We start from the raw sequence: 19,440 nt of genomic DNA on the forward strand, positions 1-19,440 counted from the left end.
TGAAAACTCCCTCTGATGAATCTGATAGATCATGCTAGCCATCCTCCATCTCCTAACTGAGATCACAAACTTATGCAAAGTTGTGAGGTATTTTGTTGAATAGCAAATCTCCTTAGAAATCACCATAAGTAAAAAGTACAATTTACCGTGTACCTAAGTCACAGCAATACCAGGCAAAATAAACCTAGGTTTTAAGAACTGTCAGCCGAATTTGTTCTTCTATGCCATGGGTTCAGTAGCTAAATCTCCCTTTGTGGATTAAGGGGAACACTTGGCCCTCTGAATTGCACTATGCCACAGCCAGTTTACTGAATCCTCAGGGACCTCTTCAGAGGTGTATCATTAAAACATTTTTCCTTTATCTGAAGGAAACAGTCTTTTAGCAAATCAAAATATGTTTTGTGAAATGGAAAACATTCACTATCTCAGGGAAATCATATCCAGGTTTCAGTCTTACTATCTGATCTGGGTTATGACACCTTTTACTCTCTCTTCTTTTGCTGTTACATTAAGATTTTCCAAGGTCCTATAAAATCCAGTTTCATTATTTTGGATCCTACTTAAAAATAACATTGCTATTACTTTCTTTAACTTTGTCCCAGGGAAAAAAATAATATCATTCTTCTCCTTTCTGCTGTTTTTACCTACTTGGTGATATTGTTAAGTACAGCCTCTATTAATGAAAAGTTTATTCTGAGATTATGTGTGAAACACTCTAAATCAAAACAAAATAAATCAATAACTATGATGTATTGAGCATGTACTATAGGTTTACAACTATGCTAGGTATTGCACGGCTCTGATAATAAAAGAAAGTTTTGGTCATTGGAGTTTTATAAAGGGATCAGAAGTGAGATAACAATATTCTGAAATTTTTCACTTTCAAAACAGTCATCCAGGGCTTCCCTGGTGGCACAGCGGTTGAGAGTCCGCCTGCTGATGCAGGGGACATGGGTTCATGCCCCAGTCTGGGAAGATCCCACATGGCGCGGAGCAGCCGGGCCCGTGAGCCATGGTCGCTGAGCCTGCGTGTCTGGAGCCTGTGCTCCGCAACGGGAGAGGACACAACAGTGAGAGGCCCGCGTACCGCAAAAAAAAAAACAAAACAAAAAAAATAGTCATCCAAAAATTCCTTTGTCTTTCAACTGCTGACCAGCATTGCCACAATTTTCTTAAATCCCCCATAAGTGCTTTCAATCCAACTACCACAATGCTTCATTCTATCATTTTAGTGAAGATTACTAATTAGTAATTGACAAATAAGTTTTGTTAGTTGTTTGATGGTTTCTCTGTACACAATATTACCATGTTACAGCTGAAGAAAAGTCTTGTGATATGGTTAGACAAATTGGATTAGAAAATAAGGAAAATATAGGTACTTCCTCTGTCAATAACTGAGTTTAGCTTTGTTTGCATTTGTGAAGGAGTCATTTTTATGCATTTAATTTCATTAGAACACTGAAGATCTGGCGTGGTTTTTTTAATGGAACTTATTTCAATAAATCAGTTTTGCCTGGATCCTTATAAATATCTGCCCTTGAATAGGAACGTAAAGTAAGGTATGGATTCTTGAGCGTCTCACCCACTTTTTATCTTATTTTAGAGGTTTGGTTCATGACATTAGTTTTCTTCCATTCCTGGATCAATGGCCCTTTGACGCTTAAGAATGAATACAGCTCTATCCTTGAGGCAATTTTTCAGGGAATAAAATACATATTAATCTTTCTGTCTTTCAATACCAAATGTATGCAATCTGAGAGTTCCAGAAGAAAAAAATTATCTCATTTTACTGATAATTATTGCATTCTTTTTAAAAGAATCTATCACATAAAACACAGTCAAAAATCAAACTTGCACAATTACAAAAGAGAAGGGACATATTTATGAATCCAGGGAACAAAGTTTGACACCCTTGTATAAACACCAGGAAAGTTTGGTCTTCCACATCCATGTCCCCAGCTAACAATGCCAGTCAAAATCCATTTTCCATCACTTTTTCTTCGACAGGACAAAGGTCCACCCGAATCTCCCTACACAAGAAGATAATGTAAGTAAAAAGCACATTTGTCCCATGATCATCAATTTTGCATTAAGGTGTCTAATGAATTGTGAGCCAACGCCTACTCTGACAGGTTCTTACTTGGCTAACTACTATGCAGTTTGGAGAAGTAACAAGAAATAATGCGAAACTTCCAATGTCATTTTAGAATTATTTTTCCTATAATCAAAAGGTGCATTCATCATAAGAAACTAGATTCTTTAGGCCAAGAGTGACATCAGAAGATTCTTGCAGAGGAAACAATTCTCACATACCTCCAAAAAAATAACAAACCTCAATAGTAATAATAATGACAATAATAACAATAGCTAACATTTATTTAGTGCTGGTATGTGCTAAGCACTGTTTTGGGTCATTTAATCCTCACAAGAACCTTCTGAGGCATGGTTATCTTGGAAGGTAGGTTGACTTCTACCTCTAGGTCATGCAACTTTAGTGTTGGCTCATGGCCCTGAGGAAGAAAGAAACGGAGACCCTGTTTAGCTGGCCAGGTCCAATTATGAAACCCCAAGGATCACTGGCCGATAATTATTACAGAGAAATCACCCTCACTTGAGAGTCCTTTCTGACATCTTAACTCCAAAAGCTAAGGCTGAAATAATTCAATGTTTAAACAGAATTCCTACTGTGCTCGGTATTTAAAGTATAATATCTGGATTTTTATTTCCTTATTTTGGAGCATACCTGAAGCTACACCTTACTCAGAGGCAAAGATAAAAAAAGCATTCTGAATGTGTCCCTGGGTGCCACCCTTACAATTCTAAACCCGATTAGGTGAATTCTAGCTAGTAGGAGACTGGGATCTTTTTATTTTAACCGTTGCCACACCAACTCTATGAAGTCTAATTTAACCTCTAAACCCTGGTGGCTATGGGGAACAGGACTATATAACCAACTAGCTGCAGGAAGCACCCAAAATATAGTAGCTTTAGCATTACAGAGGTAAATGTTCAAATCCCAGCTCAACTAGCTGTGTGACCTCGGGTAATTTACTTAGGCTCTCTGTGCCCCAGTTTCCTCTTCTATAAAATGTGGATGAAAGAATAATTTGAATGAATTTATGTAAAGGACCTAGTACAGCTCTTGTCACAAAATAGGAGTTTAGAAGATAGAAGTCACTACAGTATTATAATAAGATGATTTTTAAGGTTATGTAAAGATGCGGGAACAGCTCCCCTGCCCTCCTCATTCTCTAAATCATCTGTTCACTTTTTGGCAATCAAATAGATATCTGCATACATTGGAATCTGAGCCTCATAGGAATGTCCCCCCAAAGATGACCTTCAACTTCACCACTGTCAGGAGGCCTATCCAGAGGCATAAAAATGAGTGTCCCTGTCACCTCTCCCACTCCTCTTTCCTTTCCCCCAGCCTATGCGTTAAAGGAGTAAGTAAATAAAACACTGTTTCTTTAGAAGGTACATGGCCATTGCTAAGAAATAGCTAGTGATCCTAAAACACTGCGTGTGTGCGTTCTGCTTTGTTTTTCAGTTTTGGGTTATAAGAAAATCATGGCAGAATGATAAATGCTGACTTCATTCCCTAATTGTTGGAGGAAAATACATGGCGACTAGAAAATGAGTTTTACAGATCCGATTACTATTTAATCACCTTTTCCTGATCTCAGACTATTAGATTATAATTAATATATGAATGAAGGTAGGCCCCTGCCCGAGTTATTGCCCAGTGTTGTATAGATTAAACGTGAAAGCATTTATGGAAAGTACAACATGTTAGGCAAGGGAAACGTAAGATGACTTACCCTGCAAGCATCTTTCTTGCCTGACATGACGCCCGCACAGAGCATCCTCGAAGTGATGATCCCATAGGTGGAAACACAGAGGGTTTGGTCAATGAGCTCTACCTCTGCTTGCTGCAAAACAGGGGAGCCTTTATTGTCTGGAAAACACATAGAAGTAGAAATCACAGTAATGATTACATTTACTTTATTAGACAATTTACTCATTTTCTCCTTTTACCCTCATAACAATTTTTTTAGGTAAATTCTATTATGATAACCATTCTTCTGATGAAGAAATGGAGGCTTAAGAGAATAAAGGACTTAACCAGTAGCACAAGAATAGCTAGGAACAGAGCAGGGTTCAGACCAAGGTCTGACTCGACCATCTGAGCTACTGTGCCATACTCCTTCACCAGGTACCTCCGGCCTTTAGGACTGTGAATCAGCAGCAGTTATTACCAATGCTCACTGGTCAGGAAGGTCCCTTAAGCGGAGCATGTTAACTGACATATGGGAGTATCCTCGGAACCATAAAAACATAACACTGTGGATATAGCTCTTTCACTTCCTTTTCTAACCTCTGTGGCTAAGATGATTCAGAAAAATAAACACTCACACACTCATGCTTGTAAAGAAAATGTCCCATGATATGAGGTTTGAATAGACTCTTTCCTCTTGTGATATATGATGATGTAATTAAAGCCCTGAGCGCAGTCCTGATAGGTTATAGGTGTTCGAGCAGTGATCTGCCTTCCCTCAGCAGGGCCAAACAGGTGGTGAATTTCATGATTTCAATAACTAAATGTAGGCAGTTAGCACTGGAGAAGCTGCCCATAGTGAATCTTTAGAGAGTGTCAAAGCAAGGCCAAGATAAGGTTCAAAACTTACAGAAAATGTATCTGTCCTAAGCCCTTGGAAATGACTGCAAGGGAATCCAAGATGACTGGGAGATCAAGGGAAAGCGTTAGCTCCAACCTTTGGATTAAAACTTTGGATTCTTCTCCTTACTGTGTATTTAGAATCCTAGGCCATAAAATCCTTGGCAGGACAGACGTAGGGACTTCCCTACCATAAAGTCTGACCTTTGTGCATATGAAAAAAGATGCCCCCTCTGGGTGGAAGAATTGTAAAAAGGTATCCCTTCTGGGTGGATCAATTCTAGGCTGATTTAACCCCCTATGCCTGAATCTGCAGTCTGGGAAGCTAAGGGCAGGCTGGATTTCAGCCCTCACTCTCCTTCACTTGGCCAGTTAGTTGCCCTTGTGAAGGACATACTCGTATTATCCTCCAGACAACTGTCTATGAGTTGACACAGTAAGGTGTGTGTGTGTGTGTGTGTGTGTGTGACAGAGCATCCTTCACTTCCTTATGAAAATCAGGCAATTTTTTTGGATGAAAGGGAGCTAACAAACCCCTCTGAGTTTGCAAAGAGCCCATACTATCTATCCAGTGCCTTGCCCAGAGACCTTCCCTTAAGAAGTGGGTCCTGCTTCTTTTTGGGGCAAGGGGAAACATCATAAAACAAGAACTATAATACTCTCCTCCATTCCACCTCTCAGAGTTCTTAGAAGGCTCAATGAGATCATATACAAAAACCCTCTCCATGAACCCTAAAGCACCACATCAACACGAGTTACTACGATCTGGAGAGGAGGGCATGGCGTTCAATGACACACACACACCTGCTTCGTGCCTTCGCCCCCAGCCGGTCACCCAGCACTTCTCTCCACTGCGCACTTTCTGGCCAGCAGGAGGAATGCATATTGGCTGAATGAGCTGTTTCAGGGTCTCAGGCCAGGCGACACTGAGCTGTAGCAAGGCAATATCATAGTCAAAGGTCTGGCTGTTATAGTACTCGTGGACCACGATTCTTCTCACTGGGGAGACGAACTTGGCATTCCCCTGCACGTACATGCCAAGGTGAGCAGTCCATGGTGTGGGGTCGGAGAGTCTGGTGCAAAAGGAATGAAGCATGGAGTCAGAGGCCTGAAGAACAAGACATGGTTTGGAAAAGAGCACTCCACAGAGGGAGGAGGGCTGCAGGAAGGGAGGTCTGACTTTCAGTCCCTATCTTAGTCGTTGCCTCTGTCCATGGGCATGGCAAGAAGCACAACTTCTCTGAGCCTCCCTTGTCTCCTCAGTAAAACCAAAGATGAAGTAAGGTAGAGCAGGGCTGGTGAATGATAGCTAAGGTCCAGAAAATGTCCTCAACCACACTCTAAGGACACGCTGGCGATTTTCTTGCCACCAGTATTTCAGGAATCACACACAGGTCAAGATGGTTAGTGACTGGAATTCATTTGTTACCTTCTCCCTATTCATGCTGACAGTGGTATTCGATGGAGACAGACAGGGCCAGTAAGACAGTGGTCTGGGGATCCTTTTGCCAAATTCAAATGATATGAATACCAAAATAGATGAGAAATCAAAGTATTCCAAGCAGGAATGTAAGGAAACTCCTTCTTGAAAACTACCAGAAGCCTTAAAGGTCACTGCTCTAGGGCTTCCCTGGTGGCGCAGTGGTTGGGAATCCGCCTGCCGATGCAGGGGACACGGGTTCGTGCCCCGGTCCGGGAAGATCCCACGTGCCACGGAGCGGCTGGGCCCGTGAGCCATGGCCGCTGAGCCTGCGCGTCTGGAGCCTGTGCTCCACAACGGGAGAGGCCACAACAGTGAGAGGCCCGCAAAAAAAGATCACTGCTCTAACTGTTCATACTTGACTATTCACAGGGTCTCACTCCCTATGAGCCCTTCCAGAATTCTAATCCTGACCCCGCTAGCCTGGCATGAAGTCACTGAGGGTCTTGTAACCTCCACCTGAGGTTTCTGTCTCCGTGGGTGCAGCAGCTTTGCTCTGGTGGGGTGAAGAGAATGTGGAAGCTGTGGAAGAAAAATAAGGACAGATCCCAAAGAGTGTGGCCCCTTACCTGCTTAGCTGACATCTCACGGGCAGCACTGGGGACCCAGGGAAGTATTGAGGGCCACGTATTACTTGGAGCAGTTTCTTAGCATAAAAGACTAATGGTGGAACAGAAGTGTAGCCGTTTTAGTCATTAACATGAATCCTGTAACTTCCAGGAGAAACAAATACTCTAATTGTATAAATTTATTGAAATACTCCACTTTAAAAAATTCTGAATGAGAAATGAATGGCATATTTTTGTACCTAAGCTCCAATAGATTCCAAATAAGGTTATTTTTTAGTGAAGTTGTTTTCTGAGCTTCCCTTTCACCCTTAGCTGGTAGAGTGTCTGCCCCATAATAACCCCATTAGTAAAGGCAGACAGAGCCCTTCGGACGACAACCCTAATGGACTTTTTCATGATCCCCCCATGATATTGTGATTTATAATAAGAAATATATACTTGGTTTTCCTTACATTCTGGCATAGAGCTCCTAAAACAATTTCCTAAGTGATGAGAGGGGCAAATGTGTCTTTTGTTATGCTAATGAGGTTACTTTGGGACTGCAGCTAAGGCTGGGGGCTGGTCACCAGGAGAACTAACTATGTGATTGGAGGGTTAGAACTTTCAGTTACACTCCCAACTTCTAGGGAGGAATGAGGGGCTAGAGGTTGAATCCATGGCCAATGACCAATGATTTAATTAATCATGGCTGTGTAAGGAAGCTTCCATAAAATTCCAAAAGGACGGGGTTTGGAGAGCTTCCAGGTTGGTGAACGAATGGAGATTCGGAGAGAGTGGTGCACACCAGGAAGGCATGGAAAATTCTGTACCCTTTCTCATACCTCGCCCTATGCATGCCTTCCATCAGACTGTTCCTGAGTTATATCTTATTATAATAAACTAGTAAGCCAGCAAGTAAAATGTTTCTCTGACTTCTGTGAGCTGCTCTAGCAAATTAATAAAATCCAAGGAAGGGGTCATTAGAACCTCCCCTCTATAACCAGTCAGTCAGAAGCTCAGGTGACGACCTAGGCTTTGGACTGGCATCTGAATTAGGGGGAGAGGGGTAGTTTTGTAGGATTGAGCCCCTAAACTGTTTTTTTTGTTTGTTTTGTTTTGTTTTTTGCGGTACGCGGGCCTCTCACTGTTGTGGCCTCTCCCGTTGCGGAGCACAGGCTCCGGACGCGCAGGCTCAGCAGCCATGGCTCACGGGCCCAGCCCCTCCGCGGCATGTGGGATCTACCCAGACTGGGGCACGAACCCGCGTCCCCTGCATCGGCAGGCGGACTCTCAACCACTGCGCCACCAGGGAAGCCCCCCTAAACTGTTTAATCTGTCTATCTGGGTAGACAAAGTCAGAATTGAGTTGAATTATAGGACACCCAGCTAATGTCAGAGAATTGCTTGGAACTGTAGGAATCCTCCCCCGCTCTACACTGGAAATTGGATGCAGAATCGCTACCCTCACGCTCTAAATAGGGATTCCTGTACCCCAGCAATCCCTTAATACCCGTTCTCCACACATTCCCATACTCCACAGTCTTCACACGTTCCCACAGAATTTCTTCTGACTTGAAAGCCCTATCCTGTTTTCTCAGTCTGGTAAAAGCCTGTTCACTCTTGATATTCCTTTGTGTTCTTCTCTTTGTATCAATAATTCCTAAAAAGAATGTTCGGCATACAATTGATGTCACAAAAACAAAACAAAATAAAAAACCACCAGTTGAAATGACTGAATGTGTCCAACAGGGAGCTTCTTCCCACAACATGGGGGCAGGTGTATGGTCTGTGGTCTGTGGTCACTTCAGAGTAAGAATTGAGATGCCCTACCTGTTTCCATGGAAACAGTGGGCGGCCGAGAGAAGCCACTCCCTGGAGATGACTGAGGCTCCACAGTAGGCAGATCCAACAAAGTGAAGGCTGACTTGCCATGGCCAACCCCCTTCTTGGGTGTCTGTGCCCCCGATGATGCGGTGGAGGGTGGAGGGACTCCTGCTGCAGCCTTTAGGAGAGGAAGGGTCACACAAATTAAAGGCAGACTTGGAAGAAAAACTGGAAATCCAGTCAAGTTTTGAGCTGGGTTGGGAACTGACTAACCAGATAAGCAATTTGAAATTCCCTGCTTATCTAGAGAGGCGAGATGCGGGTCTGTCTGAAACCAGCACCAACAAATCGCTACCTCCTTCCTGAAAACAGGCCTTGACAGAGTCTCTGTACAATAACGCACATGAGGGGAGGAGCGGACCTATTAGTAACAGCTGTACTGATAAGAACAGGAGCCGTGGAGTTCAGGTTGTTAGGTAGAGAAAAACGATTAGTTCCAAATGCAACAGAATTGAGAGTGTCCTTGAAGTTGTGCTGATTTGGGAGAGAATTTGTAAGTCCCAAACAAATGAAAACCTAGGTGGACTTACCTGGTAGCACAGTGATTAAGAATCTGCCTGCCAATGCAGGGGACACGGGTTCGAACTCTGGTCCGGGAAGATCCCACATGCCGCGGAGCAACTAAGCCCGTGCACCACAAATACTGAGCCTGTGCTCTAGAGCCCGCGAGCCACAACTACTGAGCCTGAGTGCTGCAACTACTGAAGCCCACGCGCCTAGAGCCCATGCTCTGCAACAAGAGAAGCCACCGCAATGAGAAGCCTGCGCACCACAACGAAGAGTAGCCCCCGTTCGCCGCAACCAGAGGAAGCCCGCGCACAGCAATGAAGACCCAATGCAGCCAAAAGTAAAATAATTAATTTTTTAAAAAAACCTAGTTATCAGAGCAATTATTTTCCAGTATAAATAGTATTGATAAAGATACATAATTAACAAGTTGGCACATGGCCAATTAGAAACCACACAACTAATAATAACATAGGGTGGATTACTGTTCTCAGGTCATAGCTAAGGAAGGAACCAGCACTTGACATTGATCACAACATAAGGCATAATTAACAAAGTCATCCATGGCATTCCAGTACCTATTTCCTTTCTCATAGGTTTTTTTATTTAAGAGCTTATCCCTGGATTAGAGTTATTAGAAAGTGAAAGTTCTCAGTATAAACATCTAGTGCATGAATGCTTATTATCAAGAAAGAAGACAGAATCCACTCTAGAATTTTTAATTCTGAGAAACCATTTCAGATTCAGTTCACCAATGTTTACTATTCTTCCCTGGCCTGTGGCAACTTCTGCCTGGGGCATTACACCAAGAAGGGAATAAAAATGAAAAACAGATCAACTGAGGAACAAATACAAAGGATCAGAAGGAACATGTTTCTACTCACTGCAGCCTTCCTCATCACTTCCATCTGGACAGTCCGCAGCGCCATCACATTTTGCATTTTGTTTCCTAATGCAAATATCATTGCCACACTTAAAAGTTCTGTTGTTGCACGGAATACCTAAAAGTGAGCAAAAAAGAAAGAATTTTTCCTACTCAGAGACAGATTTGAGTGAATGACACTGAATTCCGTCCACAAAGGATGGCTTAGCCACAGGATCGGTGTTTGCTGCTCTGGGAAACATGACAGAGGGAAATGAAGCAAGCCCACACTGTCCCGTCCCTGCATCTCAGCAGAGCCGCTGAAAGGAAGGCAGGCAGGTGCACTAGTTGAGAATCAACCCAATAGTCTCTCCTTTCTTCCACTGTAGGGGAGATGCCAAGCAGTTGGCCATATCCGTGGCTTAAGCCATGGCTTCTTTGCCATTACTTTACCTTGTTCCCCAAGAAAATTTTTGAGCAAAAATCAACACCATACTCAGTCCTTTTATACCATTGGGGGTGGGAGGGAATGGACAGATTTTGTGAATTACTGCACATTTGTTCACAACTCTGGCAGTGTGTGTTTTTGCAGGGGCTAGAATAGACCATATCTGGCAAATCCCTCTATATCCGATCCTCAGTTTCCTTGAGTCGTGTACAGCATTAAAAGCAAGTCAGCAAGGGAAATCTTCCAGAATTCACACACACACACACACACACGCACACTCCACCCCAGTTAGAGTGACCAACTCTTCCACTTTGTCTGGGCCCAGGAGGATTCCCGGGACCTGGGATTTTCCATGGGGAAACTGGGACAAGTCGATTGCCCTAACCCAAGAGAGATATTTTGATTTGGGCTTAGAAGAGTCTGATTAGAAGAACAGCAAAGGGCAGAGGGCTCCTCCTCACTCTGAGTGCAATTCTGCTCATCCCGGCCATCCTCACAGTCCCTGAAGCCGTCGCAGACCAGAGGGCCGTGCTGCCTGAAGGAGCTGGAGTTGCAGGCAGGTCTAAGAGTCGCTGGAAGGAGAACAGGCAGAAAGCTCGTGAGCCTGAGATATCAGTGGGACTCCCTGATGACCAGCAGTGCCCCTCAAAACGTGCAAACGGTTAAGATGACTTAAACAAAACAAAACATGTGTTTTCTCAAAACTGACACCTCCATGAGGAAAAGCAGATGTTTAAATTTTGGTGTAATTCTTAGCACTTTGAGCTTGTCAGATGTGACTTTTGCTTGTGGAGAAATACATTAAACTCTGGTGGTTTGTTTCTTTAATTACAATTAAATGCATCATAAGATTTTAAGGAAAATAAAAATCATAAACTGTTATCTAAATTGGACTTGTCTACCTTCCTAAACAAAATGGAGTGTCCTGAGATTGGGGATTTTGTTTTACTCATCTCTGTTCTTCAGGCGCCTGATCAAATAGTAGGTGCTCACTAAAAGTTTGTTGACTAGATTAACGAATGTGAGATCTTAAAGAACAACAGACTTGTAGTCTATTGGTAAGGAAAACTCTCTTTAAAATTATTTTACCCTGAGACACTCATTCCCTGAACTGGGAAATACCAGTGTAAATCTGTTACAATTTTTCTTCTTTGGAATATTTTCGGGAATTGCCTTTAGACCAGTGACAGACACAATATAGTAGCAAGCACTCTTAGAAGGTATAATTCCTTAGACATTTCTGTTTTTTTGAAAAGTTATCATTTTTGTTATCTGCTCCTGTTTTTTCAGAGGTATGTCTTGTGAGGATCAGGGGGGAGGACGTTGCTGCCCTGAAATAGTTCATTTATTTACTCTGAGAGTATCTAGTACCTAGTCAACTCCTAGAGAATAGCTCCCAACATGGCATGATGAGATATGATAATTACTAAAACACAGTCCTTGTTACGAAGTAACAGTAGTCACTTTCATTTGGAGCATAATAGTAGGGAATAAAAATAACATAAGAAACAAAAGCAACCTCAATCACTATACAATGGTATTTATTTTCTTAAGAAATAGAAGACCCTATAGATTTAAATTGTTAATGAAGCCTAAGTTAAGAGGGTTTTAATTTGTTTTGTCAATAAAAAAAAAGGTGTAGAGTTACAGGTTATTTTTTATGAACATTATTTTTCAGCTAGTTATATTAACTTTAATATTTCTCCAAAATATGAAAAAGATTAAATAGCTTCATCATTGCAATTGTATTGGAATTAAACTCTGGATCTTTAGGAGAAAGTGTTGCCAGTGGTGTTATATGGTCCAGTGAACTATTCTCCCCATTTTGCTCCCTGAAACTGGAGATAGATTCAGGAATTAGGTGCAAATAGTAATGAAAAACCAATACAGAGACTCTCTGCCCAAAATAAGAATATCCAATACCCCACCACTTAGTTATTACCAATGTGATGTTGATGCAAACTATACAGGTTAAAAAAAAAAATCAACTCTTTTATTCTCAACACCTGTGCTCCATAAATGAGCGCGCTGAAAGTGTTTACTTCTCTGCAGATTCTGAACTTCTTTCTAGAGGGAATATCCGTGCTTTAAAATAGGATTATGTTTAAGATTGTGGCTGCTTGATTTACTAACCATAGATCCTCATTCTCTATGATAGTATTATGCATCCCCACCCTTGCCACGGCCCCAAAGTGTGCAGAATAAACTTCCCTGCCCCTTGACTGTGGCCTCAGCTATTTGACCGATGGAATATGACACAAGTGATGGTGTGCCAACTCCAAACCCAGGACTTAAGAGGCACCTTATATTTTTGGTCACCCCTCCTTTGCTTCTACCACTGCCAGGGCCAGGTGCCTAGCTCAACAAGGAAAAGAACCATGAGGAGTAGAACCAACCCCAAACTGAGAAGAACCAAGCTCAGGAGGCTCCACAGCTTAAAACAATGCCACCCAGCTGAGCCCAGCCTAGATTGGTCCTACCTGAGACAACACACAGATGAGTGATCCAGGACAAACGATTGCCGTAAGCCACTGAGTTTGGGGGATAGTTTATTATGTGGCAATAGATAACAGCTACAAAGACCCAGGATATGCATCAGCAGCAACAGTGGTCCTGACAAGCTATTTATTCCTAAGAAAGTCATAGTAAAAGCTTAAATACCCACCACAGAAGAGTTCATCACTTTCATCAAAGCAGTCATTTACTCCATCACAGCGCTGGGCCTGAGGGACACATAAACCGGAGGAGCATCTAAAAGATCCAACAGGACAGGCTAGAGACAATAAGACATAGGAAATCTGTGTGGGTCCCTAAAAGTCACCAGACCACATTAACAAAGAAATGTGAATCGTTAAGTGGCTGAGTGGCAACATAGCGGTAGTAATTATACGGTTTCTCCATCAAAGCGAAGCTATAGCTGGTAATTGAAAGACCAAAAAGGAGTATTTAAGAACAAAGAAATCAAACTAATCCACCAGAAGCTCTGAGTCGACATTGCAGCCAGGTCACACGTACAAATTCCTACACCTCCATCCTTGACTCAGCAACCTGGCTTTATCACAGACTTGAAGAAAGAGAAAGCTGGAAGCTGCCTTTGAGTCCAGTATGCTCAGTGTGCCGTCTTTAGAATCCCCGGGGAATTTAAGTGGCCTTCTGGTGTTTCTGAATCCCCTATGACCAGATGCATTATTCTGAGGGTTGGTGCCTTTAATTACATGTTCAAGGGATCTCTATGGCAAAATGTATTAGGAACCACTGATCTTAGAAGTTGGACCTAGAGAGATTAATGACTGGTTTCAAAACTCAGGACTCCTAGGGCACTTCAACCAGGCTACTCATCAAAGATCCATTCCCTGGAATGGAATCTTTAATCCTGGGCTTATAGCTAAACATGATAGTACTAATAAATCCTTTCTCTCTGCCGTGGTCTGAATATTTGTGTGCCCCAGCCCCCAGATTCATATGTTGAAATCCTAACGCCCAGGGTGATGGTAGGGGGAAGTGGGGCCTTCAGGAGGTGATAAGTGATGGAGGCAGAGCCCTCATGAATGGGATGAGTGCCTGCCTTATAAAAGAGGCCTCATGCTAACACATATATAAGAAATTTAAGAAAAAAAAATGTCATGAAGAACCTAGGGGTAAGACAGGAATAAAGACACAGACTTACTAGAGAATGGACTTGAGGATATGGGGAGGGGGAAGGGTAAGCTGTGACAAAGTGAGAGAGTGACATGGATATATACACACTACCAAACGTAAAATAGATAGCTAGTGGGAAGCAGCCGCATAGCACAGGAAGATCAGCTCGGTGCTTTGCGACCACCTAGAGGGGTGGGATAGGGAGGGTGGGAGGGAGGGAGATGCAAGGGGGAAGAGATATGGGAACGTATGTATATGTATAACTGATTCACTTTGTTATAAAGCAGAAACTAACACCCCATTGTAAAGCAATTATACTCCGATAAAGATGTAAAAAAAAAAAAAAAAAGAGGCCACACAGAGCACTCTCACCCCTTCTGCCATGCGAGGGCACAACGAGAAGTCTGAGACCAGAAGATGGCCCTCACTCAACCATGCCGGCACCCTGATCTTGGACTTCCAGACTCTAGAACTGTGAGAAATAAATTTCTGTTCTTTATTAGCTACCTAGCCTGTGCTTCGTGCAAAAGAATGGGGAGGGTGCATGGTCAGGTCAACCACTAACTCAACGGCACACGATGGAGAGCATGAGCTCCTAGGAAATACTCATGGTTTGAAATAAGAGTTAAAAATAAGATGGCTTACTAGTTACCTGTATCATTGATGGGAATTATAATATTCTGATATTCAGAAGTGTAATAATTCTGAATCCAGAAGCAGGTATGTTAGCATTGGCAAAGAAGGAAGGGTCTAACTGAGCTTTCTCTCAGGACTTAACCTCATGGATTCCTAAGTGGTCAACTCTTACTTTCCCCCTTTTAAAATGGGTTGAGACACAATCACTGTTTCTCCAAGCACAGAGTGGCATCCCAGTGGCAGGAGAAGTGACTGTAGGTGGAATACAGACGAAAGCCTCCTATTTGAATTGTCATATATTTTAATTTCTACTACAAAAAATGCAATTAGATTATTAAACCTCAGAGACTACCGTTTAAGACAAAAAAAAAAAAAACGGGTTGAGAATTTCCTGAGTCAGTATCTACTCTCTCCAGCACTAATGACTTCCCTCAGACATTGCCTTTTCTGCTGACCGCTTCCTGGCCACTGTTCCAGCAGTTCTCAGTGTGAAGTTCAACACTCTGCAGGCTGCTATTTGGACTCTCCTTGAAAGACCAGTCCTTCTATGCATCAGAAGCCACAGTGAGTTGCAACTGCTGCCCTCCGATCCATCAAATGTTGGCGTAAACCTCATATTTACAAAAGCTCATGGCTAGCAAGAAGAACAATGAATCAAGAAATTGTCCTATATTTCAGGAATAATGTAAGAAACTATTTTTCAATTGTAACAAACAACGATATTATTTCTTCTATAATTTAAACTTCAGCATAATAAATACATAATTGTATGTAGTATTTATCATATATTTTGTTCTTACTATATAGTTATTTAAGTATTATTATAAAAGTATACTAGTCAATAGCAGAAATAAAGAAGCAGTTTCCATTCCTTAAATTCTCAACCCTTAGAGTCAATAAAGTGTTAGCCTCTGTTTAACCCTTCATTACGGTTTTCTAAGGGGCTGATCCCCGGCTTACGTTGACTGATGTTGTAACTGCCATATTCCACCAAAAGTGGCTTGTCCGAAAGCCTTGAACTGCACTGAAGCTGAACGTGAACCAAGGAGTTGGGCACTCGGAAAATCGTCTGGTGATCCATGTAGGAGCCGCAGTACCTGAGGAGTGAGGGTAGGGGGACACACAGCATGAGGGCCTGTCAACTGCATTCCTGTCTTCTGTCAACAGCGAATTCACTGATACTTTGGTCATTTGAGCTTCATAAACGGAGATGCTTATGGTAGAGCTGATGGTAGTTATCCATCCTATGCTAAGTGATTGTCATTGAGTCACTTCTGTCCCCTTGATTTTCTCCTCTGCTAAATAAAACAATAGCGTTACTACCAACTATCTGTTACCTGTTGCTTTCCTCACCAATACTTATAATTAGAAGAAATACAGGTTTAATTCTCCTAGGCCTCTCTCTTCTTTGAACGTAAATAACTGCCTAACAAAAAAAAAGAATTGCCTACTCTGGCCACAAACCTCTCTGCGGGGCAGAGTGGAACCCATGAACTCAGGTTGAAAACATGCAGAGAATTCCAGCAACACTTAAAGCAAAAGACAACAATCTTTCAATCTAAATTGAACTCTGATATGCACTTCAGGGCTTGTCCTTGGCAAAATTTCAAAATAGTGATGTCTATCTGCAATATTCCCCTACCTTGGTTTTGCTTTGCATCACCTAGGAGAAAATGTCCCTCCTATTAGTAATCCTTGCATGAGCACTGCCATTAGTGGACCATGAAGTACAATTACACTGGGGCCCATGGTGAGTTAGGCTTCTGCCTTGTGTGAGCAAGACTTTCCCAGGTGTCTATTGTTTCTCAAAGGGAAACAGTAGACACTAGGCTTGAAGGGGGACGTCCTCCACTGGAATCTGTGAATGCCCATCACTCCAGGTCCCCAAAGCATTTGGGAACCACACGTTTCATGGATCAGATGTTGGCCTTCAGTGTGAAGAGCACGGGGATAACCTATCATTTTACAGTTCAAAGCATTCACGTATATTTCAGGATGAATCTTTTGCAATTGGCTGAAGTTCAGGAGCTGATCGGCGGATAGACCAGCTCCTGGGATACGAGGAAGAGACAGCAGCTGCAGGTGGCCACCTGGCTAAGCGGAAGCCAGCATCTGAGAGGTGCATGAAAGCCTAGTCAAGCTCTTGGGGCCAGAGTCTACTCTAGTTGGTCATCTTGGGATCAGAAGCCTGCATTCTAAAATCATGATGATTGTTATCTGTATCTCATAGTTTTTATTGGAATTCTCCATTAATATTTACTAGAGTTTTCTTGCAAAGATTAGCCTCACTTCGACATTAAAGAGGAGTTAAGAGGAAAGGGGTCAAGCATGAAACCATGCTTGGGCTGGAGTTTACAGGGGGACAGTATGTAATGGAGCATAGTGGTGGTTTATGAAATGAAAGTAAAATAAAGCGAGAGATTGGAGAAACCCAGCAAGAGTTAGTTTACATGGGCAGACATGTGACAGGTAAGAAAACTGAGACATAAAGAGGTGAAGTAATTTGTTAAAGTTCAAATAGCTAGTAAGCAGAGGCAGCATTAGGACCCAGTTCACCGGATACTAAACCCTAGCACTTTCTAACGCACCAATAGCCTTGCCCTCTGGAACTTTGCTGGACAAAAGCTTAGGAAGGCTGTCCATTTCTTCAGGTTTGTATACTGCATTCTAGTTGCCCTGAGCACTCATACCCCACCCCTGTGTTCTCTGAATTCAAGATCACTAGGCTTCCTGGTCTCAGCATTACTTTTTCTCCCTTCTCCATGACAGACCCAAAGCCTTTAGGCTAACCTTAGCAGCAAGGTGCCAGGAATTAGTTCAGTCAGAGGCTTTCTAATGAAAAGGATGGATAATGGGAAGGGCTGGCATTTTAAATCCCATGGGTACAACTAGTATCAAAAGAATCTGATAGAATTTCAGCCAACCCACAAGAGAAAATGAAGAGCTGGTCCTTCAGGGAAAGTATTTAGGGAAGAGAGCTTTCCTGGTATTTGCAAGAGGAAACTATTCATATTTTGGCAGCAATACATCATGGGTGGCAGGGGTTGCTACTTAGGGGGAAAAAGCATCTCATTTTCAAAGCACTGCTTTATTTTAAGCATACAAGCTTACAATAGATTTGTAAAGATTTGTTTTCTGGACCGCTAATTAAATACCAAAATGCAGTATCTTTAAAGCCTTGGGGCACATTCCATAGTATTTATGCATCCAACGTCATTTCCTTAGCAATCCTATTAATCATATTAATCATAGCTAAGATGTTCTGGTGTGTGGTAAGCATCATTTCATTGAATTCTTACCGAAAAACCCTACCTCATTACCTCATTTTACAGACTGACAAAGTGATTAAATAATTTGTCCTAGTTCATGTAGCTACTAAACAGCAAGCCTGCAATTTGAACCTAGGTCTTCTGCCTCCTACTTAATAGACCCTTGATTCAAAAATACTCCCAAAAGGAGTACAAGCCACATGTTAATAATGGATCCAAGAAAACCATTAAATCAGGGAGATTCTATTCCAAGTCATTGATTCTAGGATCAATGACTATTTAGCAAGTCATCTAAGAGCCTAAATGAAATCAAAGAAGGTTGTTCAGGAAAATCATTTAGAAAGGGAAGGTTTCATTCATGGAATAGCTGTGAGCAAAGAATTAGCAGACAAGTCCCTCAGGCTAACTTCACAAGTTTCCTTAAAGTAAACTGAGAAGCTATTTGGCAAAGACAGGGCATCCTGTATTTTTTTTTTTAATGCAAGACCTATTATAACTTTAGAAGCAAGTAAACAGTAACAACAGCTAAAGGATGAATTAAGGGAGAGAGTAAGGACCTTCTAGATCAGTTCGGGAAGCCCAGGCGCCTAAATTTCTCTCAGCTTCTTTCTCCTACTAAACAGAATTGGCTAATGGTTTCTAGCTTTTGTAATCATCAGGACTTCTATTTACTATTTTCCTCCGTGGCTGCAACGGTTTTTCTGCCAATTATTTTTGTAAAGTATGGAGCAGGTACATCCATAGCCCAGCAGTACAGAGCAGTGATGGAAACAGGGACTTGGGAGCCATAAGGACTTGAATCCTGGGTTAATCTCTTATGAGCTGAGTGACTTTGAGCAAGTTATTTAACTCCTATAGTCCTCAGTTCCCCTGTCTGTAAGTAGTAAAGAGCAGACTCTCTGGGGAAAAGGAATCCAAGGCTTTGAACTGCTGGGTGAGGCTTTTCATTAGATTCTTCACATATGGAAACCACTTACATGTGCTCATTAATTTCCCACCATCCGTGGTCACAGCCTTTCAAACTCTTCTTGGTTATTGAATAGTTATGGAATTTCAGTGCTATGCCGAGAGTTGATAGAGGAGTCTATGAAAAACAAACGTAAGTGAGAAAAATGACTCAATTGAAGAATATATTTCAGACTAAGATTTTGTTACTCAGAACTCATTCCTTGGGCTTGCTATTTTAAGGGCATTTTATTCTCTGTGCCCTGTGGCCCTTGGTGGGGTAGACCAGTTCCCCTGAACAAACTGACCTGAAGAGAAGAGCACAACAGAGAAGGAAGTGAGCTGCCTCCCCAGCCCACCCTGTGCTCAAGGAACAGCTGTGATGCCCCAGTGTGATGAGCTGAGATAGATACATTAGATCACCTCTAGGTCTCAGTTTCCTCCAAGTAAGTGAGCTTAACTTTGAAAACACCCACTTGTTAGCAAGTTTACACACTTTCCTCCGTAGATGACAATAATGACAGTTTATTTAAGGCACTATTCT

At 42.2% G+C, this 19,440-nt stretch overlaps 1 protein-coding gene across 2 annotated transcripts in view; it reads right to left on the reverse strand.

The window, feature by feature from the left end:
• Positions 1-1,859: 1,859 nt before the first annotated feature.
• Positions 1,860-19,440, reverse strand: part of TMPRSS7 (transmembrane serine protease 7) — a gene marked incomplete at both ends in the record, with an annotated part of 50,254 nt that continues 32,673 nt past the window's right edge. For both annotated transcript variants that reach the window (XM_082655115.1, XM_082655116.1), the window contains 9 exons: positions 1,860-2,030; positions 3,822-3,958; positions 5,483-5,751; positions 8,537-8,708; positions 9,982-10,098; positions 10,869-10,979; positions 13,073-13,180; positions 15,643-15,779; positions 18,929-19,035. In XM_082655115.1, the coding sequence (XP_082511241.1) occupies positions 1,860-2,030; positions 3,822-3,958; positions 5,483-5,751; positions 8,537-8,708; positions 9,982-10,098; positions 10,869-10,979; positions 13,073-13,180; positions 15,643-15,779; positions 18,929-19,035 (1,329 nt within the window). The remainder of the gene's footprint in view (positions 2,031-3,821; positions 3,959-5,482; positions 5,752-8,536; positions 8,709-9,981; positions 10,099-10,868; positions 10,980-13,072; positions 13,181-15,642; positions 15,780-18,928; positions 19,036-19,440) is intronic.

The sequence above is a fragment of the Grampus griseus genome (assembly GCF_964374135.1).
Source record: "Grampus griseus genome assembly, chromosome: 5".
In the NCBI taxonomy this organism is placed as follows: domain Eukaryota; kingdom Metazoa; phylum Chordata; class Mammalia; order Artiodactyla; family Delphinidae; genus Grampus; species Grampus griseus.